This window comes from Micropterus dolomieu, linkage group LG04 (genome assembly GCF_021292245.1).
Source record: "Micropterus dolomieu isolate WLL.071019.BEF.003 ecotype Adirondacks linkage group LG04, ASM2129224v1, whole genome shotgun sequence".
In the NCBI taxonomy this organism is placed as follows: Eukaryota; Metazoa; Chordata; class Actinopteri; order Centrarchiformes; family Centrarchidae; genus Micropterus; species Micropterus dolomieu.
Window position 1 is genome coordinate 5,575,362 of NC_060153.1, and position 27,220 is coordinate 5,602,581.

The window sequence follows — 27,220 nt, forward strand, 5'->3', positions numbered from 1 at the left end:
AGTGTGTTAAAGTGCAATGCTGTAAATTTTAAAGATAGATAATGATCAGGGAATCCACTTCAGGATATCAACATACACTGCCAAAGTTACTAACTTGAAATGCTACAACGTTTTCTATAACGTTCTACACACACACTCCAAACTGTGTCTCTCAAGCATTGAAAAAAATATGTTCCCATGTCAAGCATTGATGTTTTGGTGTACATACAATTTCATGACAGCATCACCACTGCATCTGATTTCATACACATTTTGCTGTGTGCAGTAAACAAAATAAAAGCAAGATTTGAAGTCCATTAAGTGACCCAGTATTTTTATATGACACTGATAAAGGGCTGCTACCACAGCCGGCCCCACTGAGAATCAAGCCCATTGAAAATGAGAATTCTGAATATGTTAACCTTTCAATGTGATTAATTTGACTTAAAATGTCACAGCATGCAGTATTGCTCAGAGGCTTTTAAATAAGTGTTTCAAGCCTTTTGAGAAAGTGCTTTATGAGGAGAGAAAATCATGGCTGCGAAAATAGGCACTGTGGCTGTTTTAAGGTTCGGCACTAAACTAAAGGACGTGCTGCTTCCTCGCATGTGCTGCAAAATGCCAGTGAAGGAGGCGCTTCATTCGAGGCTCAGCGGAGCACAGCAGCCAGATGATGAAAGGCTTTATTCATACAGAGTGACAACAAATAGATTCTTTTCCAGCTACAGTTCTCTGAAGCTTCACTTTGAGGACAAAGGACAAAACATTTTGAATGCCACCATCCCATATGACCCAAACTATCATGTAAAAACATTCAAAATCTCACGGACAAGGCATGACCATCTGAACAAAAACCAAAGATAACTTGCATGTTTAAAAGCTTTTATCATGGTGCTTCAGCTTTTGTATCAGCTGGGGAGCAAGATACATGCAAGTAGGAATAAATCAGCATATTAATATATTAAAATGCAAGTACGCCACTGCTTTGGAGGTTTTATGGAAGAAAGTTTTAGTTTCCTCTTTCATCAGGATGGCTTGCATAGGATCATGTGGTTACAATATCTAATCCTTTTATCATTTTTCTTCTGCATAAAAGTATCTTTTTAGTTGATTTTGCAGTTTCCAGACTGTGGCATGAGCCAACTTGTATATGTAGTGTAATATATTTAGTTATTTAAAGACCATTCAGAAAATACTGAAGCAATCTGTTCTTCTCAGAAAAGTAGTAAGAAAAGGTTCACAGGTTCAGGGAGACACAGCAGAGAGGAGTGGAGGGGGCTAAAGAATGTACACTTTGCAAATAAATTTCTGGCTAGACACCACCATCATCACAGCCGCCCCTCGTCAGGAATTAGACAATGGAAGATTCCTGGAGTTCAACGCTCAACTGAGATGGCAGAGAGCAGTGGAGGAGTAACAATGACTACCTATTCCATGGTTTGAATGAGTCCTCATTAAAGCTGATGATACACGGGGCAACTTTTTGAGCAATGTTGCTGGGCAATCTCGCTAGTGGCAAGTCTGACCATGCTTTGAACGGATAGCGGCGGTGCGGTCCGGGTGGCGGAGTGGTGGGGGAAGGGGATTACGGTAGTAATCTTTACTCATTACCATTGACAGCAACGTTGCCCTGCATGATTGCTCTAAAAGTTGCTCTGTGTATCATCAGCTTAAGTCTGCTATAGTATATGATTCTTTCTTTCTTTGTTTTTGTGTTTAATAGTAAGTTCCCAATTGAGTGGTGAAATAAGTTATTATTTTTACATTTAAAATTAATTATTTTAATTTAGCGGCATAGTGGCCGTAGTGTGGTACATTCCCCACCCCCAAAAAAATATGGCAGTTACATCACACTTGATAACATGTAGACTATATTTTTAAAGAAGAATTCGCATCAAATGATCTGTTTATCTTTACAAATCAAAACTTGAGAGTCTAACAAAACAATAGTCAGGGAGCCGGACAAATCTGCAAGCTCATGTTTTATTTGCTCTGGCAGATGCTATAAAAAATAGAATTGTGACTTTAAAATAGAAAGTTAAATTGAATTTAGCAAATATGATTTTACAGCCAGGATATAGATTAGTTTAGCATAGCGTGCCCAAAAAGCCCAAACAGCCTGCCTGACAAGCAAGTCACTGCGTCCGACCAAGAAATAGTCCCGCACATAACAACGTAAAACATGTCATTTTTATACTTCGGTCAGTAGTGTCCACATCTATCCACAATCCTTGTAAAGATTAATAAAACTAAATAGAACACCTTAATTAGTGATTACCCTTGGACAGATGCTAAGCTAATCTTAACAGCTGTTGGTTGTACACTATGCTGACGCTGAATACATATGAGAGTGGTGTCACCCTTCTAATCTAAATCATGCCAAGAAAGCAAATAAACATAGTTCCCAAAATGTCAAAGAATTTTTTTTTATCAAAAGATCTATCCCTATCTGAGCTCATAACAGAACATGCAAATGCAAATCTAGTAGTAAAACACAATTTAACCACACCCAACAGGCAGCACTGGCCAATATAAGAAGATATCTTAATACAGCACAGCCTTACTATATCATATCCCATATTTTTTTGTATTATCTGTTAGAAGTTCGGTCATAGAGAGATGTAATGAGCCTCAAACCTATAAACTGTCATTTTACCAAGCCAGTTGAGAGCAATGATACATTCCCAATGTATCACATCCCAAAAAACAGGATAGTTTGGCCACTGCTTCATTCGTTACCTGTCCCTTTCCTCTTGCTATTTCTCACATGAGGAAAAAAGAACCATGACAACTGCCTCATCAGCTTCCAACCGTTTCATTAGTGTTTCAATTACCTGGGTGCTGACAGTTCGTGTCCCATCTGTGGCTTCCACCGTCAGGTTGTAATTTGATTTCTGCTCGGTGTCCAGGGGCCGTGCTACAATCAAGGTTCCACTGGCCTTGCCCACGTCAAAGCGGCTATCATAATTACCACCTGTGGAATAATGTTTTTGTGCAAACAACAAGGAAGGACAAAAGATTAGCGACAAATCATCGCTTAAATTGTCTGCATGTAGCAAGGTTACGCAAACACTAAAATGGGGGCACGGAGATGGACATACAAACATCAATTTGCGCTGATGTTGAAGATAATTATGATAGATACACTAATATTGATGTCATTAACTATCAGTTTAGATTTGTTGTTTATCTAAACATTATACACATAATAGCTAGTTCATGCAGTTAAATGATACATAAGTGATGAATGTATAACAAATCCCTTTAGAATCTTTTTATAGTATATAAAAGGATGCTAAACTCTTATAGATAGCTATACAACAGTGGATTTAAAATGGAGCTCTAATTCACACGAGGTAAGGAGAGGAGGTTTTCTGGTTCTCTTGAGACTCCTAATCAGGTCACAGGTTTAAGGGGAAAATGTGGCATAACATCAATCCAGTGGCACAACACAATTTAACCACAGCCAAAAGGCAGCACCAACACAGTGTAGAATGATCTCTTAATACAGCACAGCCTATTAGGAGATCCCAGCAGCTACCTTCTGCTGTACAGTTGTTGTCACAAGCCATCTGCAGGATGTAAAACATCTCAGTATCCTCTATGCCGTCTTGCAAAAATCCAACCAAACAGAACATTCCAGAGAAAAGAGGAAAGCAGTAACAGAGCACAGAAAGAGAGAAGAGAAGAAATGTGTCAGTCAGATATTGATTAGAGGGAGGACAGGCTGGGAGGAAGCAGAAGAGGCGAGCATTTCTGAAAGCGGTCAGTTATCTCATGCAATACCTATCATACTACTTAAGACTGCTTATGTTTTAATACTTTAAAACAGAGTTGCCACTTAAAATTGTAAGGAAATATGTGGCATCTCAATTCACTCACACAGGAAAACTAAGAAAAGTATCTCTACTTATTGTTTCTGACCTATTAAGTCATGATACAATTCTGTTATCTAAATTGTTCTACAAAAGCATAGAGCAGCGGTAATACGGAAACAGTGAAACTGAGAAATAAATGTTCAAAGGCTGGCAAACTGCTAACAATTTGAATTTATGCATGTTTAGGTTGATTAAGAACATACAGTATCTCACAAAAGTGAGTACACCCTTAAGTCATCAGCAGTTTAGACATTAATGGCTGTGTGATGTGTTATTTTGAGGGGACAGCAAATTTACACTGTAATACAAGCTGTCCACTCACTACTTTACATTGTAGCAAAGTGTCATTTCCTCAGTGTTGTCACATGAAAAGATATAATCAAATATTTACAATAATGTAAGTTGTGTACTCACTTCTGTGAGATACTGTACATACAGTAACTGTCATAAAACCTACCTAAGACGTAAAAATGCAGATACTGCACTCAGCCTTTGGACAATCGATAGGGGAAAATGCAATACAAATAGAAGATGGCGAATGGCTAATGTTAGCCGTGGCTATTTTCACTGCTGGCGTACACTTGATATATCTTTCCTGTTTAGCTGTCAGTTTTATTTTATTTATGCTGTTTTCACTAAAAATATGCATTTAAATAGCATAATATTTTTTATGGTAAAACAAATGCCCAAAAAAACAAAAAAAACATTTTGACCAAATATTTAGTTACTGATTTTTGGCTTTGTAAGGCAGTTACCATAGCTCTCAGAAAACTTCCAGCTGAAATGGCTGTTCAAATTTGACTTCTCACTGCCATGCAGTCCAATATGATAAAACTTAAACTCCTCATATACTAGCATTGCTGTCTTAAGAATATTGATTTAATATAACATTTTCCCAGCCATAGCACACACAAACACTATGTAAGTCCTGAGGTGTCAAAGGTTTTCTACCTAAGAAGTATTTCTACTGTATGCATGCATGCGTACACGCAACGACAGAGGTGCATGGGAAGGAGACAATACCTGTGATTTCAAACCACACAGGAACATCAGAGGATTCAGTGGCGACAACGCCCACCATGTGCGCCACAGGGTCACTTTCCATTACAGAAAAGGTGAAGGGGGACTCCTCAAAAAGCAGGGGCGCTGCATCAGCCGGCAATTCTGGTTTTGGAATCCACTCGATATGTAGACGACAAGTGGAGGATTTCTGAGGACGTCCATTGTCGACGGCTTTAATCTGAGAGAGAGGCAGAGAATGAAAGACTTTGTTGCAAATGAGTTTCTGTACAGCTCTCTGGTGGATCCTCTGCCCGAAACGCTTCAGAAGTTTGGTTATGTAGCTTGTTAGTTAATGCTTACAGATAAAATATTTTAAAACAAACCCTATTACATTTTATACACAGGGCATACATACTGTAAAAGCCAATCCACTGATTTATGTCACAAATTCATAGAATGGGTTGTGTTTCAGTCGTAATCCCAATTCTACTCTGAGCCGTCCAGAGAACCTCATATTCTGAATAACAAAACACCTTTTGTGATGTATTCTTTTGTGATTCAACCTTTTGTAGGGACTCCGATTACTGTAAAATGTGGTGAGCAGTGTCTTCTTGTAGCCGAAAACACAACTTTGGATGTGTGGCGACATAAAATCTGGGTGAAAATCGGTTTACATAAAAAAAGCGAGAGAGTGTTAGGTATCACCACAGCATTTTTCCTCAGCCAACTGTGATGACTAAACTAGAGGTCAATAATTGCTTTTTGTCACACAGGTGGAAGATTGACAGATAACATTCATTTTCACACATACAACACATTTATTTGTCATTCAGCGATACTCTTCAAAAATCAGCTGCCATGATGAGTCTAAAATCATTTTGTTGAGTGCTGTACACTATAACACATGTCACATCGATGATCGATGACAAGTTTGGTTCTTGATGACCAAAGCACCACAGTTATAGGACCATGGCAATAAATAAGCATACTCTACATCCTTTTAACAATCAGATCCTAATTGATATTGTGGGTAAGTATAAGTTTTGGTGATTTGCTTTTGATGGTAATTTTCTTCAACACCCACATGATGTGTGTGGACCACTTATTTGGTCTTAATTACAGAGACTTTGTTTTTCTACTTGATTTTTAAATACAAAAAGTGAAAAAGGTAGGGTAGAGAAACACAGATTGTTAGAGAGAAGAGGAAAACAAAAAACAAGGAAATACACTGACGACAGGATGAAGTCCTGGGATTAGATTACTCACTGTAAGAATGTCATATTCTCCAGCAGAAGAGAACTTCTTGGAAGACACCAGGCCAGTCTTAGGCTCGATAAAGAATTTTCCATTTTCATCTCCCTCCTCGATGCTGTAAGAGATCTCGGCATTGGGTCCCTCATCACGATCTGATGCAATGACCCGATACACCGGGTCTCTCTTCATAGCTCTCTCCTTCTCTGGCCTCTCCCGCTCCGGGAGCTTGATCTTGTAGATCTTCTCCAGGAACAACGGCCTGTTGTCATTCTCGTCGAGGACTCGGACGATGACGCGGACAGTTGTGGATTTGGCAGGAACGCCATGGTCAGTGACTGTGATCTGAGGAGAAGGAACAAAAACTTCAGACCAAGAAGTACACAGACTCAAAAGGTTTGAGACTGAACACACTTTTCTAATCTTACATAGATACAGTAAAAAGTGGGAACCCTTCAATAGTTACAGTGTTAGTTTTGGAACAGGTAGCAGTGAATTATTAAAAATAGGTTTATAATTGCAGCCATATCATTTGACATTATGCACAACTATCGTGGGAATTTGTAGAGATCAAGAGAGCTATGTTCCATCATTCCAAAGCCTACAATTAATCAAAGATCAGATGAAAAAGGGAAGTGTGCTTTTTCCCTTCATCATGCTTTGATTCCACTTCTTTCTCAGCAGCTTAACTAGCAGCTAAAATTAAAGGCAATTCCCTCTGAGATTTGCTGTCAGGGTTTTCTTTTCTAACACACTCTTAAACTTAAAAAAACAAAAAAACAAATACACATCAGTTACAGGCTGTTATACATAATCTGTTGCTGGAGAAGAGATGTTTTCCTTCTTTTCTTTTAACCGAATAATCTAATCTCTACACTACAATGAATGAATCCAAGTCAAACACTTCGTCATAAAGTACTCCGTCGAGCATGCCTCTTTCTGACAGGAAATGTCTTGATGTTGTAAAATTGGGACTTTTTCAGAACTACAAATACAAATCTTGTAAGGCAAAATTCTCCACCAGAAAAATAAAAGACTAAACTGGATTTATATATTTTCATCCCTGCTAGACAGAGTACAGGACTTTAAAAGCTGCAATTTTGGTCCCTTGGTTAAGTGATTGTTCGGTTCTAACCACTTTTGTCTGGTTGGCTGTAAGAAGCACCACGACAGGCTTTCAGACTTTCGCGCCCCTCTTCTAGCCTAATTCAAATTATTTAATAATCAAATTTTACGCATAAAGGTACACTGCCACAATCATCCAAATCTGGTGATGTGGAGGCATTTGGGACACAATAACAAATGTAGGGAGGAAGTATATCTTTCAGTATCAGCTCTTATCCACATGGTAAAGCAATTAATACTGGATCCACTGTTACTCCTGAGGAGTAACTAGCTAGGGTTGGTGTATTCAGGTAAACATGATTTGTTTCATATTGAGGCTGGTGTGGTGAACTAAAAATGTTCCTAATCTGAAGTAACATTTAATATGTTTGCGTGTGATTACGATAACAGTAGCTTGTATGGCTGGTACACGAACAGAGCAAATTATTTTTAATTAGCTGCACCTCTTCATTCTGATAGCACCAGCTACACTGACTACTGCTGTGTCAAACTTGCAAACAAAGACTTTGCACTGCTAATAAACATTTAGAATAACTGTCCTCCACTGAACGCTGGAGGCTTTTTAAACCCCTGAATTACACAGTATAAAAGACAGTTTCACACAATGGAATCATTAATGGGGCCTTAATTTAAGTAATGACATCAAGCGTTACTGGTGGCATGCAAACGCTTTGTAATTATTTAACACTCTGATGTCCTTTTGGACATGTGAGTGCACAGTTTAAGGAGTTTAATCAAAAGCAAAGAGCCACAGGCTGACCTAAGCAAACACAATTTTCATCAAGTCACAGAGAAATGGGCTCAAGGGTTGTGCATCTAAACACTGGCAGAGATGTGAGCATTTTTGAATTTAAGCTGTAAAATACTGTAGAAGGGCAGAACAAATGTCACAGTCATTTAAAACCATCTGCTAAGTGTTTCAATAAAAGGAGTCCAGGGCCAGGCGCACACCATTTGGTGCTATAGTTTCAATTACTAAAGTAATGTGTTTTTGTTTTTCTCGCAGTGTCTGCAGCTGTCCGTGCTACTCACATGAGCAGAATTAATTAAATGGAATGACAAGAAATCTGAGCCTGAATGTCTCTCCAAGGGATGATATATTGGTGCACATCATGTGCTATGTAATAAACATTTTCATTATGGTCACAGGAGCTTTTTGGCCACATATATGCACAGCAGATATAGGTATCCCTGATTATATAAAATACCTCAAAATTAAGTCTATTGTTATGGAAAGAGACAAAAAGTATATCGAAATGAAATGTTCCAGCACAGTTCCTCAACAAAACAGCTATGTGTATTTACACAGCTACACATCCCCACATGCCTCTCTTTAGGAAATTTTCACCAAAAGTCTTTGTTTGAAATTGGACAAACAATAGAAAAGAGAGAGAAGTCACACCAGAGGGAGTATGTCTCATGCATAAGCATAGCACTTCTATGAAGTGACTGACCCAATGCATTATGTTCTGATTATCTACTGCTAAACTTTTAGTTTTATCTGACCATATGTAAGTAATTTTCTTTTAATACATGCAATGGTAATTAAAATAATCTGGGATAAACGGTGAAGGATTTTGTAAGTTGGAAGCTTTTTATACCCCATAACAATGAAAATGTATGTTGTGCTTGGCTATAGCACCGCGGAAAATGAACTGAAGCTGAAGTTCCACCGCAGTTGTTTCCAAAGAGCAACTCACTCTTTTTACAGTTATTACCAAATGTGCATTGCAGGGGAGACACTAATGCTTGCTGTGATAACTGCTGAATTTCATAGAAAGAAAAAATACATATCTCATTGTTACAAGATTGCTACTCCTAGGGTGGTTTCAGTACAGGAACTTTCCCAGGGGACCAAGAACCGTTTGAGGATTCATGTTGGCGAGGAGACTACATTTTGTTTCTGCAAAAAGGTACCTATTCCAGGGGTAGCACTTCTCAATGAACAGGAACCTAGGGCAGAGTTTCTATGGTAACACACAATCCATCATTGGTCTAATTTGCTTACAGTTCTTCAGATGCAGTGGAAACCACAACAGGAATGCTCAAAGGGGAATTTTAGATCCAACTGTAGTCTATTTCCTGAGTGTAAAACCTTTGGCTTCGTAGTGTCTGGAAATATGCAGTCAAAAGGGTTATACATTCACTTTCAAATCCTAATCAAAAGCTTAAAGGCACATTTATACTTGTGCATTGAGTTGTGCTAAGTGCTGTCGTGAGCATTTATATCTGTGCGCTGGTGTCTGACTTGCTCTGCCATTACACGGTCAAAATGCTAGTTGCCGGTGGGTTTTCTATGTTCCACTATGATGAGTTTCTTCTTCTTTGTTACTGTAGGCCACTGAAACTGAGCAGATAATGTTGGAGGTGGAGCTGACCGATGTTGTACAGCAATTACTTTTAGTGAAATAAGTAAAAGGCACAAACTAGAGAAGGTGTCAGAGGAGACGATATGTACAACCCTTGAACCAGTTGAAGGTGGGTGCACTGCACAGTCAGGCTACAGCGTAGGGTAGGCAGCTTCAATGGTGTGTGTGCATTGGTCATATATGAGGATTTGCTGGTTTTCTCTGTTTTATATCAAAATAAACCTGTCTAAACACGGGACACTAAGCAACTTATGACGCATCTATTTTTACTGTTTTTGACATTTTATAGATTTAATGGTTAATCAGAAACAAATACAGTGAGTTGGATTTATTATCCCAGGCAAATGGGCCACACTAACAGGCTGTACAGGGCGTACTCTGCATCCTGCCAACTGCATGCTGGGATAGGCTCCAGACAACAGATGTGACCAGCCCATTCACCTCTGCTTTTCCATTATAATGTTCTCTCTACAGTCCCAGGCTTGAATCCTAAGCATGTCCTGGCATGTCCCACTTTTGCTATTTACCCACCCCCCTCCTTCCTGGGACTGAGGCCTCTCATCCTGCCGCTAGAGCCTACACTCAAACCATCAGGAGCAGCTTTGCCTTTTCTCAAATTCCCCCACTGCCTTTCTGCCTTTAGCTCTCTCTCCCTCTCTTTCACACACAGGCACACGACTACCACCTACCAACCCCCATCCATCTCATCATAAAAGCTGAAGGCCCCCTGTGCTCCCTCCACCTCCTCTTGGCATTTGGTGCAAACAATGCTGACACAGCCTCCACACTAATTGCTCCACATGTTCCACATGGCCCCACATGTTTCGTTTCTTCTCCTACAACAAGCTCCTACAAAAACTTCCAACACTAGCTAGAACTTCAGTTTGATTTCTTCTGCCAGCACCCAGTTTGCATACGAAGGCATGTATGTACACTACACACTTATTCTTCTTAGTCATGATTAACTCTCGATTAGCTTCCCTGAGGATACAGTGAGAGGTGTGTGTGTGTGTGTGTGTGTGTGTGTGTGGTGGTTGTGGGGTCTGTACAGATCCATGAATGTTTAGCCCAATAAATTGCTTCCTTGTGGTTTCCCAATAGTCAGTGACCAACACACAAGTTGCCAAGGTTACTTCTCAGGCTGTGTTCACTCAGCCACTTTCTACCTATTAGGTCAAAAGTTTCTTGCTTTAAATTATCCCTCCAATTCATATTCAGAATAAATAGGTGCAGGAGAAACTTTTAATTAGTTATTTTCCTGCAAAATGTTGTTTCTTTGTGCTCTGGGATTACAGTATGTGGTATCATTGCAAGCTTTAGTAATAAATATTACAAAGAAAAGCAAGAATATTAGCGTGATGACAATGGGCGTGTTGAATTTGGCGTAACATTAAAGTCCACCAGAGTTTGAGCCAAGTGTTTAATGTGGTTATTAAATGTCTGTCTGGAGGCATTTTGTCAAATGAGACAAATGAACAACATTCATTTACTCAACTTAATTTGCTTCTTATTTTGTTTTTTATAGACACAAAGAATTTGAAACAGACACCAAGTCAAACCTAGCAATTCTACAGCTTTCAACCACATGTTGGAAGTAGCAATTCTATGTCTACAGCCAGCCACTAGATGGAGGAGCTTTGGGTTTGCATTGGAACCTTGTTCTGACCTTGATACCCAATAGTCTTCCCAAATTTAAACATGTATAGTTACTAACAAGTATCATTATACAAGTATCAGTATCATTCAGCAGCTAGTCTAAATATTTTCCTAAAGGAGTACAGTTTCTCTTATTCCCCACTTTAATCCCTCTTAGTCATGTAATGAAATTAGTGCTAAGCAATGTACAATCAGAGTATGAAATACAACACTGCTCTGGCACCAGATGCACCAGCATTAACTGTTACCCAGTGCTGAATTGTGTAACTTCTAACAATAATTAAAAGCCATTCAATCTGCTCCCTGTCAGCACCGGAAACACAATTAAAACAGCTATTATCAACTTCGGTTCTGTGGCAAGAAAGAGGGAGGGAACCATCAGGAGAGAACAGAGCCCAGCTCAATTAAAGCCCACAAGTTTAAACATTGGCCTGTTGGTTTGACAACTGTTTCCTGTCCCAACTTGCTCCATCCATGAGACGGAACAGTGGGAAAGAACAAAGGAACAGTCACCAGGATCTCCCACACGCCTCCCACTTCTCTCTCCTACCCCATCCGGAAATCAGTACAAGGAGAAAATTATTCTAAAAGGACCCTTCTTGCATATTCAAGAAGACTTGTTTTTGTTGGCAACATGTGGCGCTCAGCCAGAGTTGGCTGGAAATGCCAGACCTCAGAGACAGAAATCACTTTTTGTTTTGACTGGGGAACTAAACACGTTGACCTTAAAGGTTTCTGATTATCGTGTCACTAATTAATTTCCCCATAAATAAGAGAGGCTGACACTGACCAGTCTCCAGTTTTGTCTAGAGCTGAATATTAAAATAAAGTGCTTACCTCAAGAATGTGCTCATCTTGTTGTTCTCTGTCCAGTTTTCTTGAAGTTGTTGTAACCAGACCTGTTAGAGACAATCAGTGATAATATTAATAACACAGATATAGAATCAATTATATAGCGCAACAAACATGTATGCTCTATTTTATATTATTTTTTCATAATAATAATAATAAATAATACAATCGCAAACTAATCTCTCTCTGAAAATGCTGGACTGGAGAACCACAGGTAAATGGACAAGACTAATATATCTTCCAATATTAGCTTATTGCCGATAAAGCCTATATCTGTATCTGTGTATAATACGGCCAATAAGAAAAAAGAAATACCAGAACATAAATTTCAAAGATGTGTTTGAGGTAGGTATAAAACAGTGTCTCCATGTCACAGATAGTCTGTCAGCAAGCGATGAAAAGTTTATTTTTATTTGTAAAATGTCCCAATCAGCACAAAAATTGGTCACAATTCTTTTAAAACCAAACTTTAGGGATTCTTGTTAGAAATGTTTGTTAATGTTTATGGGGAGAAAAATTGTTAAATTAAAAACAGAGAGTCAAGTGAAAAGGAAATAAAAAATAAACAATATAATGTATGATTAATTAAACTCTCAAAAACCAATGCTCACAGTCATTGTTGGGTGACTTAATCTGAACCCTGCTGGTTGTCACCCATGAGTTACGAGTTTGCATCTAGGTCTTCCCTGTTTTTGGTCAAACCAGTTGCCAGACAGCCCACCACACTGCCTTACATATGTGAAATTTCACAAAGGTCTGCAAATATTGCCCAAACAGCAGCACAGCCCTGACACCTTGCTTTTAATTCTTTCACAAGCTGAATAAACAGACACCCAGTTGGATATCTCCTGCAGTCCTGAGCACTTTTTCAAACATGGAAAAAGAAACTTCAGAAAAGATCCTACTGCCATTTGAAGTGTTTCAAGGGTCTTTTTGACATCAATCGCACAGAGGAGACTTTGTTAAGCCAGGCTTTGACAAAAGTAAAAATAAAACAAGCTTGGGTCTCGAGTTTCTTGTCTAATCCAATTCTGAATCAAATTCACAAACAAGAGAAGAAAAGAGAAGAAAAGGAGGGAAGGATAGTGCTTCATGGCTACGGTATAAGCAGAGTTCTGTTCTCACTACCAGTGTAATTGCAACTTTGCAGAGACACTGAGTGTAGAGTAGACATGCCAACTTCAACCGCACCAGAGTTGTCTGCTTGCCATACTGCGCCTGATTAGCATAAAGCAAAGGATTTCCGAAACCCAAACCCATCAATGGCACATATGCCTGCAACGAGAATAGCAGGCCACAACTTACAGGTCCTGAAATAGCCCTCCCTCAGCACTGCAATTGAGGCATAAGAGCGAGGCTCTTTTGCTCCCCCTTTTATATCCTCTCCTTCTTAGGCTTTATTTAATCTTCACAGTGAGCTGCAAAGATTTAGATCTACTGATACTCGGCTAGAAAATACTGAGAACACCAAACATTTCCTGTCAGTGCAACCCATGTTTTTGCACTGCTTACCTAACATGGGTACAAAATATTGACAAGCAACACATTTAAATGGTAATTTAACATTAAGTTAAAATAGCACCCACTGCAGGTGCAAGTATGAAAGACAAACCTAAATTAACACAAAGAGAAAGCCTGGCTCTACCCCCCCATATCTCAACCCTGTTACATTCACCCCTTCTTGCATGAGGATCAGCGTGGGTTACATGAGCTAGCAAGCTGCGGATTGTTACCATCAAAGCTAATAGTTCTGCTGTGCTGCACACACCATGCTGACTAATTATTCATGTGCTTTAGCAAGGCTAGAGCTGATGGATGATAATGTTTTTAAGCTCCCCTGCGTGCTGTGTTAGGTAACTCTTTTCTCTGTACATGTATTATAGAGCAGAATACAGATGACAACATTAGCCACACAGAGTCTAGATGTCTGATATATTATTCCTCTCCAAATCAGCTGCCTAATCAAAGCTTAGCTAGGTAGCATAACAGACAGCGCATGTAATGTAAACAGCATACTCTCAGTACAGAAGCACAGCACTGCAACAAACCAATGAAATCACAAAAGGGCTGGCTTTTATACAAAGCACAACTTGGAGAATAGACATTTGGTTTTAGTTCTGCCTTGTAAAGACTGCAGTGATGTCTCATTTCAGAAACATAATTTACACCTTAATTCTGCAACAGCGGGCACACCAGAAGATAAGTTAATGACACAGGTAAGAACATTACTGAATGCCTTATGTTTTTGAGCACACATGCCAGTTTGTAAAGCGTGTATATTTTGGTTCAGGTGAAATCTCAAAGCTAAACAGGAAGGGAAAGGTTATTTGGTTCTTGTGTCATTGTGGTAACTTGCCGAAGTAAAAATAGCGACAGCAAACCTCAGGTAGTAAGCATGCTCAGATGTCATGTGCTATAATAAATACCCTGCTGAAATGTTTTTGTCCTAAGAGTTAATACAATTGGCAAGGTGTCATTAATATCAAGCGTGTTTGATAAATATGGGACTCCTTCCAGATACCATTGTGCCTTTGGCAACAGCGGGGTGCTGATCTTCACACAGCAGGTCACCAAAGTTTTCTCTCAAACTACAGTGAGCATCTGCCTTTGGTGCTATGGTCTGTTCCAGGTTCCTCTTTCCCAAAGATATTCAGTTTACAATCATATTAGACAAAGACAAGCAGTTCATCTTCAAAAGGTAAAATGGCTCAACTGTTCAAATACATGCTGATTATTTTTCAGTCAAAAATCAGACCAATAATAATATTAATGTCAACTGTTTCAGCTCTACAACAGTCAGCTAAGCGGTTTTGGGGCATGGCCTCTCGGTGAAATAGTTTGAAATACAAGCTCAATTTTACTGCTCGCTCACATTTTTAAAGTCAAAGTATTTAAGAATTTTGATGGGGCATGAAACCAGCATCCACTACAAGATGCAGAGATGTCAAACATCTGAAATGCAAGAAAATATGTTGCATCTACTGTGAATGAGTAAAGCTATTTCAATGCATGTTGTGTTGTGTTGTGGCTTAAACTGCTTTTGTTTGCTTCTGTTCCATGCTGCCAGTTCCCCACAAGATCTCTGACCACGGGACTCGCCGCCCACTCTAATATCCAAGCACCGATATCACTTTCAGAAAATAATTCATGACAACTTGTCTCCAAAACATCTAAACAAAAAATATAATATTCCAAATCCATTTAAACTCTCACTGACAAAGCTACATGCTCACCAGGAATGTTCCTTTTACGTAAGACTTTGCTGGCACTAGTGTCCCAGCCAATAAAGGTGCATAGTACCTCTCTATCGCTACCTAAATGTTAAGGAACTGTAAAATGATTGCTTGGTAAGCCAAAGCTCACCAGAGAAGTCTGCATTTCAAACCCGCAGCTTTTGTCACAACACACACATACATACACACACACACACACACACACACACACACACACACACATATGCACACACAAAAGCCATCCTCAGGCGTGGGCTGAGCTGGGCCGACAGTAATTATAGCCATGCTGTTTTGAGAGGGGGAGAAAAACAACAGCAAGGCAGCAGTGGCACTCTCAACTATGTCCTTGAGTGCTACAACCGCTGCTCCAAAATGGAGGCCTTGAGGGAGTTAAGAAGGCCAGGACATTGTTGGGCCGGTTCATACCCGGGCACTGCTGCTGTGATTAGCAGTCTTGAGAGTGACACACATATTTATGTGACACATATTTAGCTGTAACTCCAGACAATCGGGAATGTGCCGGGTGTCTGCAGCGGCTGGCCAATTTTAAAGTCCTTGAGATATTTACTATTGTTGTTGATGAACTGGCACTGTGCTTCTAAAATTCTTTATTTTAAACCCTTGCTTTCTCTCTCTTGTGTGAGGAAAATAATGAACACAGACTGCAACATTTCTTATCCCGACACCCAATGTTCAACCCCAGACAACTACATCAATATTCTCAGCTTCATTATGAGTTAAGTGTCTACCACTCAAGCCTAAAACAACACAATGAAAGTATCTGTTTTCACTGCTCATGATGCCATCTATACTCACAAATGAAAGCTGTGGGAAACCAAAATCCAAAGGACTGTGGGAGGTTAAGAAGGGACTGGTACATCAAGGAGCTGTTTGTCAATTTCTTTATAACCAAGTCTCTAAAATGCTACTAACTGTTCTCTATTATTGAGAATTAGAGCATTGCTTGGCATGCCATTTAAAACACAGTGTAGCCCAACTGAAGTCACACACAATTTGCCAAAAGCAACAGAGAAGAGAAGCCACATCAGCTAATGAATAAGAATGAGTACATACATATTGTCTTTGTAAAGATGAGTAAAAGGCATTCAGTGGGGAAGCACTGCTTACATTAGGATTGAGATATCTCAGCACCTCACAGCTGCAAGGCTTATTTGTAATCTGAAAAGACAACCGCATCATGGAAGACTTAGGCCTATTGGGGATTCAGGTTCCCAAGTGCTTGTGAAAGTGAATGTTATGAGGAGTTGTGTAAATGGATGCTTGGAAGCAATGGAGCAGCTGAGGTACCACAGTGCTTACTGGTAGTTTTGACCTACGTAACGTCTGATGTATACACATAAAATCTCAGTGGTATTACAGATCGTGACGGGTACAAGACTGTGTGGGCACTTTGGCTATGAAAGTGATAAATGTATGCTGTTGAGATCGCACACCATCCACCATAGCGTAGCACGATATATCGTTTCAGCATTGACATCGCATTGTACATTTTTGGGTGAATTTTCTTCAATTAAATTTTCAGTTCTGTGTTGGAAAACATTGGACAGCCACAGTGCCAAAATGTGACATTCTTTACTCTGTGAAACAAGAGAAGACAAGATCTTTTTTAAACGATATCATGCCACAAAGGCCCAAGTTGGATTTCCTTCAGAAATACTGCGGTTAAGCTGAATCGTAGCCAAATGAGCCACCATGACCACTCTTTGAAGTTTTAAAAGGGAAAATCAGCAACTTTTCATTTCAGGATTTTCTTCTCGCAATCTCTTATGAGAGCTGTGACAATTGTTTGGCCCCCAAATCACCGGAAACATCAGGAAGTTGTTGGAGGTATCTATTTCCTATCTCACTTCCCCTGAGTAGTTGGGGCTTTGGTAAACCACTGATCACACCAGTGTGTGTTTTCTCTCTCAAACAGAGAAGGCATCTCTGAAAGTTGATATGGGCACCTTGAAAAGTGGATCATTCGCAGCTGCAGCCCCAGTGGCTGCTTTGCCTTACCTTTTCATTCAACCCTGGGGATGACAAATGCACATAAAACCTGTCTAAGGTATCCAAGCTTGCCAAAGCATTACCCACAGCATTCCTTTAAATTCATCACAGTGAGCTGCAAAATTGTTTAATACGACTGTAAGAATTCACCTAGGTGTATCTTTCTTCATTAGGGTTTAACCACTGGAATGAAAGCTGCCATGAAAGGGCAAACATAATCAGGTATAGACAGCCATATCCTATTAAAGGCGTGCTCTTGTCAGCTATTACTACACTATTGTCTAGTGATAAATGCAGATAGGCGCCATCATTATAGGGTGGAGTTTTCAACAGTCTTTAGGTGCTCTGAGTACAAATCTCATGTCAGGTCACCACAGACTAATGATAATATGTTTTTAAAAGACAATGGACAACACTGGGGCAATTACAGAAGATTTATAAGTACTAACACTACACATAGAACGGTACAATAGGTACAACATGAAGTAGAGTAATGAGCATTCAGCAAGATAAGATAGCTATCGCAGTGATCTTTGCTCCAGCTCTCTCTCTCTCTCTTTAGCTTAGATATGAAAAACGTCATGTTTGTGTGTGTGTTGTGACCACATGCTCTAATTTGTTGCCATTTCCTAACACATGCATGTTCATGGAACACGCTCTATTCCAAATCCAGCAAGTCACAGCACAGTATTTAAGAGAAGAGAGGGAGTGATTCACCAGGTAATGAACACTGCTCACTCTCCCACAGAAAAGGTGGGCAACTTGTGTCAACAACCTCAGATGAACTAGCTCTGAGCTCGTGACAACTCTTTTATAAAAGAGAACTAAAACTAGACAGCTGGTGTGCTGACTGTCTCAGGTGCTGTATATGCCGACAAACCAGCCTATATTCTTAATCTACGCCCAAGCAATAAACAACCTTTGATTACTCTACATTGCAACCAAGTGACATTTCACACAGGGCACATACAATCAGTATCTGTCTGTCTCGCACAGCCCATATCCTGTTGTGATCTGTTGACAACAAGCCTATGAGTCTTTATCCAGGAAATACAATTCTGCTCAGCTGCCAAATCAGGGCTTAGGAGACCAGAACAACCGTGTTCATGTCTGTGGGTGGGATGAGATCTGTGCCACTAGACAACTGTGCACTGGTTCATCTTTTAAAATTTCAGACCCAAACAGCATTATTGAAATTTACTGATCTCATACTGATTTAGAACGCATAATTCGCATCCAGCTAGCACAATTTTCACCCCACATGGCTCTGCCTCCTTTTTTTCTCTCCCTGTTCCAATCCCTTCAAAAGCAAGGCTATATCAAACCGTTAAGTTCTTAGCTCTCAGACATTGGGATTGCAATAGTGTCTGCTAGAGAGAAGAGCTGGCCTTGCACTTTAATGACAAACTAAAGTCAGAGAACAGCCAAAACAGCAGGACTTGTTTACTTGGCAGAAATAAAGTAGGCCTAAGCCTTTCATCTTGGGCTTTACTGAGCCAATGTGGGTCTGTGCGGAAAAAGGGCAACCAACGCCACCCAAGGCGTCAAGCGAAGCCTTCAAATGTGTTTGAAGCTTGACAGGCTGCTTGGAAAGCTGCACAAGGCTGTAGCCAGTGAGAGAAGGCTAGCTAGTTAGCTTGGAACACATGCCTACCAAGTTCCAAAACCCACAAACAAAACATAGGCCTTAACGTCTTTTCCTTTTTCCCACCCCTTTGTGGAGCTTTGTAGATATGCCAAGACAGGGCCTATGCTTCCAATGCAATTTTAGAACATGTAATTACAGAGACTTACATGTTGTAAATTTAAACATTTTCAAAAACCTGTAATATGCGGTGAGAATGCCATATTGAGTTGATAATGTGGAGAGATATCAAGCCTATTTCAATCTCATTTAATACCACAGATATAGAAAATAAAATATAATTTGTAATTATTCCTCAAGACATTCAGTCCAATTCTGAACATAAAAACTGGCCATTTAAACATGTTGCTGTCATTTTAATGGGCACGCTGCATAAATCACTGTCTTCTCTGGTAGTCAGCTACACTTGGCTCCCTGTTTCGTCTGTTTCGTTTTCTTTCCACACCTACCTTCCTACCTCCACTCTCTGCTGCAATCTTAAAAAACAAATAAGAAAGAAAATCAAAGCAACAGAGCAGTGATTTAAAGTTTTCTTTGTCCAAACCACTCTTTGTTGAACCTGACACGAGGGGCTCTGGTGTCCCACTGATAAAAGTTTTAACACGCTTTGAAATGCATGAATGGGTCTTATCCTTATGCTTCAGTGTGCTCCATATAACCATTCCCCCCCCCCCCCAGAGAGCTCTTCTGACGCTTATAAAAAAACACGTAAGATAGAGCCAATTCTACTTTAAAGAGGTTCTGCCCACAGTGGACTTGACCATAAGCTTCATAAAAACTCCATAATCCTAGGAGTGGGAAATAATTACTTCAGATATGTGGGCTTAGAAGACTTTCTTCAACTGCTTAATAAGTTATGTACTGTAAGTTTACCGCAGGCATTTATTCAAATCTAGAAACAATGTACAGTAGCATCTAGGCCGGGATGAAGAAAGCAATGTATACAACAGAATCGAAGAAAAGTATACGAGGAATTTATGATCTTCGGTAGGAAAAGAGACAAATTTAGAGTATTGTGGCAAAATGAAAAACCGAAATGCAATGTCATTCAGTTCAAGATCAGCAGCTTCAGTGTAAATATTCCTTTCCAGCTATGGTACCATATTATCACAGGTTAGTCCACAAAAAAGTGAGAATATATCTTGCAAACACAAATGATTGCAAAGATATTTACTTCACAGCATAAGCTCTGCATGTATGACTGCTTTGTAGGAAGATAAATATTCGACAGACTTCTTATCAGCATATGTAAGCTGATCTTGTCATGCATGCAGACAAAACACCAACCTTATGTGTCCGCATACCTAAGGTTTCCCCCTTTATTCATCATTTATTTTTACTTTTTTCCCCTGTCCACTGGGGAGTGCCCAGCATTACTGGAAGGCTTGTTTGGGAGGCATGCTACATGGTGAATCCTTATTTGGTCAGATTGCCACTTCCAACAGAAATAACTCCAGTTTGTTGATATGACAACCTTGGGAAACAGGACCACACACACCAGTGAGGACAAACTGGAGCAACTGTTTCAAGTCCCATTCCTCATTTCAGTTTAATGCTCACTTGCATTCAAAGCAATAAGACACCTGTGTGTAAGCTGGGTAGGAAATAACCAATTCAGTAATTGGCACTTTCTGAGAGAAATACAGAATATAAAGCTCTGACTGGGTTTATATACATGTAGAACAAAATCTTCAATGGACTCACACCTCCAGCATCCAGCATAACAAGAGTAAATCTGTGCATTTACAGAGAGGCTCTGAATGTACACGGAGCTTCACTTTGCACCTATTACAAGTATTTTCTCTGCTAGCCAACTAAACATAGCCTTCTCCTGCAACTTTAAAAGAAGAAAAAAGAATCCAATGAAATATTAATCATCACACCATTTCCAGAGTACCATATGAGAACACACTTTAGAGTGTTAAGAGTGGAACAACCCCTGTAGGCTCAACCCACTCCTGTCCTGGGTTAAAATATTGTGTTCACACTGCTCTTCCTTTTCACAAGAAAGGGAACAGGAAGATCACAGAAGCTCACCAGCTTGTCAGCCGTGCACTTCAAGCCCTGGCCCCAATCTCAAAGGAACATTTAAAATGTACTACAATTATTTATATATGTTTCAGATGAGGCAAATGCATGAGGCATTTCCAAAATGTACCATTCAGTCAGGATATCCCAATTGATCCCTGCAAACATGAAAAGACTAAGATGTGACCAGTGACCGAGTTGACGTAATCGACAACGTCGATTATAAAAATTTGTCAATTTTCATTGTTGAGGTGTCGTTACAAAGATGCTGTTTAAGGGAGAGATAGCAATATTCTTATTAAGATCATTTCTGTTTGTTCATTTCTAACTGCAATGCACTACATGGAAAGCTAGGGCCAGTATTGCTTCCATTGTTTGCCATGACTGCTTGACTGTCATGCGGCATTCAGACCAATCGCGAATTTTCACCTCGCACACAACGCGAGAAGGCGATTTTAACGCGATAACGTGAATAAACAACTCGCCATTACTACAACTGTATGAACCCAAAGTAAACATTTTGCTGTGATTAAATCGCAATAAACTGATTAAACTGATGCCGAAATAACTACAATATGATGCAGATTTGTTAAACATGAATTTGTACTTTGTCAGGTCTGCCAGCAAGACAGCAGGACAACAACTTCTAAAATGTTTGTTTTCTGAATGGACTTTGGATCGATCAGGGCTATGCTATGCTAACTTGGTTCCAGTAAAGTACAATGATAGCTGGAATAAAGTTACAGACACATGTTTTCTGAACTCACCAGGTAGTTCAACCTCCTCGCTTTCTTTTCTCCCAGTAATGTCCAGTTTTGTCCGGTTTTTATATAAATATGAAGTCCGACAGAGCTAGCAATGCTAGCAACAACACTGGAACCGGATGTGCATTAAAGTAAAAAACTAATTTAATAAAAGCAGTTAACTTCGAGCTCCAGAATTCACAGAATCCGACCGACTACAGGTATTTATTTGTCCAATGGTTGCAGCGGTGCTCCTCTCCCCCAAGTTTAGCACCTCTCAGCCGGCCAGCAGATTTTCAATCCCCCGCTCTGCCTGGCCCTCTCCACACAAAGCTCTGAAGCCGTCGGTAACGTACGGACAATCTGAACACTGATAGGCTATACTCAGTGTCATGCGACTGTCTCGCTTGAGTTGAATATTTTCCTTCGTGTTGCCTTCTCATCCCCGGCCCTGCCCCCTCCACGTAGCTTCGCGCCACCCGACAGGAATTCGCAGCTCTATGCGTCTTTGCATTGACTTTGTATATAAACTCACCGCCCTCAACGCTCACTTCACAAGAAGCAGCATTCCTGCGAGAAGCGGAAAGCAACGGAGAAAGAGCGTAACAAAAGAACGGTTTTGTTTTCACAAGTTTGTATGGTGTTTCATCACTAATACATTTTTGAGAAGTTTTAGGGCAACTGGGTAGAATTCGAATATTAGCAGTTTTACGAAAGTTGATGGCGAATCGAAAATGTGTTCAAACATTTTTGGGGTTGAGAAGCTCCACAAGTGTCCGCGATGTTAGCATTGCCAGCTGGCCGGCCAGTCACACCCACAGAGCCCTCTGGTTCCAGTTACACAGACCACTGCAGCAGCAGCAACAGAGCAGCAACGACAGAGGAAAGGCCACAACTGTATGATAGTTTAAATGTTCGTACCTCTGTTATTCTGTCGTTACGATCTAACATTTAAAAGTAAATCAAGAAACATCTGGCTAGGGATGTAGCCTACAGAACATTCTTTGCTCATAAAACTTAAAGCACTTTGGAAAAAATAAACTACAGAAGTATTTTGAAAGGGGACTGTTGCTTTACTATTCTAACTAAACATTACATTGTTAGTGTACAGTTGTGGTTATAGTACTTGCTTTTAATTTCCTTATTTTCGTAACAAAGCAAAAATCTTCTCTATAAAGTAAAAAATAAAGTTAAAACCTACTTGGTAGTAAATCAGATTTTGAGCTTATTGTTTTGGGTGATAAAGCCTGGCTGTTCTATCTGTATCTTGGAGCAGCCTCTCCATAGTTTATTGCATTCATGGTTTTGAGGTCTCATGGATCGTGCTTGCTAAGAGAACGCTCTTTTAGTTGTGTTAGCAAACACGTTAAGTGTAATAGTAAATCAGTGAATTATAGGAGAAACCTACCCTGTCTAGTCTTCTTCCCTCTTTTTCCCTTGGTGTTGATACTAGTGTTCATTCTGAATAGTAAACCTTGTTAACTAAATGGTAATGTTAGCTAGTTGTTGGAGATCAATTATTCACTTGAAAGGTATTTAATTAGTTAAATGGTTTAATTAAGGGTTAGGGTTACGGGTTGACAAAAATAATTGTGACAAGTCGACTAATCCAATAATTGATTAACAGATTAGTCGACTTCGAAAATAATAATTTGTTGCAGCCCTAGTGACCATAGTGAGGTAAGACTTCACAACCAGCTATTGTTTTTAAAATTGTATCATTTAGACAGTGGTTAGATAAACTATAAAGAGGGAAAAAAGTACCTTTCAAGGCTATGAGTTTTTTTTGAATTTGATGAAAAATGAATTTTTTTTAGTAGTTCAATGTTTCCTTCTTTAGCTAGCAGCCATATTCAAGGCTGCCATTTGTCCTGGAATACAATATAAGCTCGTGGGCAGGAAATCCCTGCTCTGAGGATGCACTTTATAGTGACATTAATTACCATCACAGTAAAAGCAGTCTTACCTGTCTTGGCATTAATGGCAAAGAAACCCTGGGGATTGCCGCTGGTGATCCTGTAGGTGAGTTTATCACTGGCCTTGGCGTCTGGATCAACTGCATTTATCTGGATGATTGACACATCTTTAGGGGAGTTCTCCACAACAGAAGGGTAGTACACAGGTTCTGAGGTTTGTGGTGCGTTGTCATTGACATCCTGCACTGCGATGTAGACCTCAACAAACGCAGAGAGTGGCACCACACCACGATCCATCGCATAGACTGTGAGCCAGTAGTGAGGTGTTGTCTCATGATCCAGCAGCTCTTGAGTTCGGATAATACCTAAGAGATGAGAAAGACATAAACAAACTCCTTAGCCTGCATGATGTCAGGGAACATTTGTATGTGTAACACATGCCCTGAGTCTTACAACACTACCTGCACTATCAGTGATCTCTGAAATCGATTTCTGGCAATGAGGAGAACCGACGCGTGAACACCAGCTGCCCCTGAACAGGCAGATGTAGAGTTGGTTGAAGGCACCTTGACTGAAACATGCCAAGGTGGTATATTAACAACAACCAGTCAGTGCTTTCCTGTTTACATTTAATGGCAGGGCCATTTTTTTAACTGCCATGTGGGGGCTGTAGCCTTCAGCTGAGCAAACAAAAGAGCTTTCAGAGGCCTGTGAGTGGTATAAGTTGACAAAGGTTAAATGGAAGGGAAGAGTGGAGGATGGGTAGGTTTGGCACTCTGAAAGAACTAAAAGGGTATATAGATATATAGGACTGGCTGAGAGTATTAAAACTTCTAAATGCAATATGGAACACATTTAAATAGCACAAAGGTGGTTTGTGTAAATATTCATTAAGGCTAAATCAGTTTGCAGTGTGAAACGAAAATCAGATGTGTATCAAAAAGGTACATTTTAATGTTATAAAAATGACATGCCATTGTTTTTGCTGTGAAAACAATGCAGTTCTGTTGGACACGGGAACTACATGCTTGAACTGTAACTATAACATCTGCCAACTCTAGTTGAAATGGCTGAAACTGGCAGGCAGTGTCAATGTTCTTGCTGATCTTTCTGAGGAAAAGCTAACAGCAAAGTTCACAGGAATGAATTTACTTTAGAGCTTTTCATCTCCACCCGACCCCACTTACAAGCACTCACCAGGTGCTCAATAGGTACATTTGGACTACAGAAAAGGGGATAAGCGTGTATATGAGTGTGTGTACATTTCCGTGTGTGTTTAAATAGGTGTAGGGGAGTTTCAGTTTGAGGGAGAGGTTGTGTGCACATGCCTGTGTTTTAGTTTGCTTATGAAAAGTGTTACTTAATGTGTTTACATGAACACTAATAATTCAATTATAAACCGACTAAGATGACATCTTAATTACTGCTGCCGTCATGTAACATTTGACCAGATTACCTTAAATTGGAGTAAGCATTACCTAGTTAACGACTCTAAAGGGGCCTAAATCTTTGTGTTTTTATTCTATACAAGCACAAAAAACATCACATAGTGAACCTGATGCAAAGCAGTGTTTCCATAAACAAACAGTGGTTCTGCTGTCATTTTTCAGGTGATAATAGAAAGGCTCTAATGTTATAACGTATGAATGAGTGGAAACAAAGTTCCCCCATTGTTTTTTATCTTATGTTTATTAAATTTCGGAAGGCAGCAACATCTTCCGCACAATATAGCAAGTTAGCTTGACTGATTATTCACTATAATCCTGTTATAGTGTGAATATAAACAAACTAATTGATGGCAAATGGGTAACAGTTTGATATGCTTTCCTTTTGATGCCTTAAAAAAAGAATGGAGGCAGAAACAAAAAGCAAGGTCCTCACAGGGCTGTTGATAACGAAACAACACTGTATTATTTAGATAACTTGCACATGCGAGGGCCCATTATTTCAACAAGCACAAAATACAAGGCAGTGAAGGGCAACATAAACACAAAATTATCTTCCAGACCATGGAATCAATGACAGCCTTTATAATAACAATTTCCATGTCTGTGTTATTTACAATACGTGTATAACCTTGATAAGCGCAATGGAAATTTATAGCTATATTTGATTGTATTATTATCTGAAACTAAAAAGAGTGACTCATAGTATAGGCACACCCATACCATTACATGTTATGGGTGTTGTCCATTCTCTGCAATGGGCCTGAATGTATAACACACTTACATAGTTACTGGTGGCCCAGATAAGCAAGCCTCCACAAAACCATACACATTAGGATACAATTCAAAGGTTCAAATAGTTTACATAGACTCTTTGCTGCTGCTGCTGCCTTTGTTCACTCAGTGTAACTTGATGAACTGCTATGAAGGAGTGTAACTGAGAGCAGCCTTGCCTTGGGTAACGATTTCTCAGAAAAGAGATAACACAATTCACAAATTTAACACGTCAGGGGAGTTAGGGGGTACAGCTCATTTATTCTCTCAGCCTACTTTACTTTAGCGTCCCTGCATTTTTGGCCTGGGATCCTCTCTTGTCATTAGTCATCATTATAGCTCTCTCAACTTAGCTTGAGGCATGTAATAAGAAGGGTAGTCAGGCAAAGGAAAATAGGTAGGCTCCCCAAATGTTTCCTAAAGCCAGGAGTCCCATGGCAAAAACAACACAGACCAGTATATCAAGAATGCAAATTAGATGGCTTTCAGCTAACAATACCCTGAGAGAAACACAACCAAACGCTACTCGCAATAATTTTGAAAAAAAAGCATGGTAATGACTAATTTATGACCTCACTGAAGCTGACAACTTGCATTGGATAATATAACGTGCAGGAAATTGCAAATGTTAGACATAAATAAGAAATGCAGGTTCTTCTGTGAGCTATCCTGAGCAGATACAAAAGAATAGGATAAATGTTTTAGACACACTGCAGAGAGGGAATTAGTGGATAAAGCCACACTACATGATTTTAAGCCCGATTTGCTGGTCGGCAAGCGCAACGACCGTCAGGCTGTGATCGGGGGTAAATCAGTGATCGATGGGCGGTCGCCAATCGTTAAATCCACATCCAGCCAATGAGAGCAGGCAGCTGGCTGACAGGCAGCTACTTTTTCACTACAACAGTGTACATTGTATGACCCCGTCACTGATCAGCCAGATGCAAGATGGCAAGTCATGTAATCTGAATAGCACGGTGATCTGCCGATACTGAAAGTCATGTAGTCTGCACATGCCTTAAGGGGACATTAGATAGAGAATGTTTAAGATGAGGATGAATGAGAAGGTGAAAATGGTTAAGGTTATTGGTGTGAGGAGAGGAGGTACAGTAGAGGTGAGGTGGTCATGTGCGCACATGCACACGTGTTAAAAAGACAAAGTACAAGAGAAAAGACAAACGGAAAAGTATGAGACATTTTTTGTGCCTCTGCCAAGGAGACGTCCATGCTTGAGTGCTCCTCTTTTTGACTGGCAGACACCAGCATAGCAGAACAATTCCACTTTCACCAGGGTCATGCTTTTTGCTCACAGTT

The 27,220-nt window shown here is 39.8% G+C and overlaps 1 protein-coding gene across 2 annotated transcripts in view; it reads right to left on the reverse strand.

Moving 5' to 3' along the window:
• The window catches only part of fat1a (FAT atypical cadherin 1a), a 74,769-nt gene that overhangs the window by 33,813 nt on the left and 13,736 nt on the right, over positions 1-27,220 (reverse strand). For both annotated transcript variants that reach the window (XM_046046294.1, XM_046046292.1), the window contains exons 3-7: positions 23,738-24,052; positions 12,098-12,159; positions 6,126-6,455; positions 4,881-5,097; positions 2,814-2,953 (exon numbers count right to left, since the gene is read on the reverse strand). In XM_046046294.1, the coding sequence (XP_045902250.1) occupies positions 2,814-2,953; positions 4,881-5,097; positions 6,126-6,455; positions 12,098-12,159; positions 23,738-24,052 (1,064 nt within the window). The remainder of the gene's footprint in view (positions 1-2,813; positions 2,954-4,880; positions 5,098-6,125; positions 6,456-12,097; positions 12,160-23,737; positions 24,053-27,220) is intronic.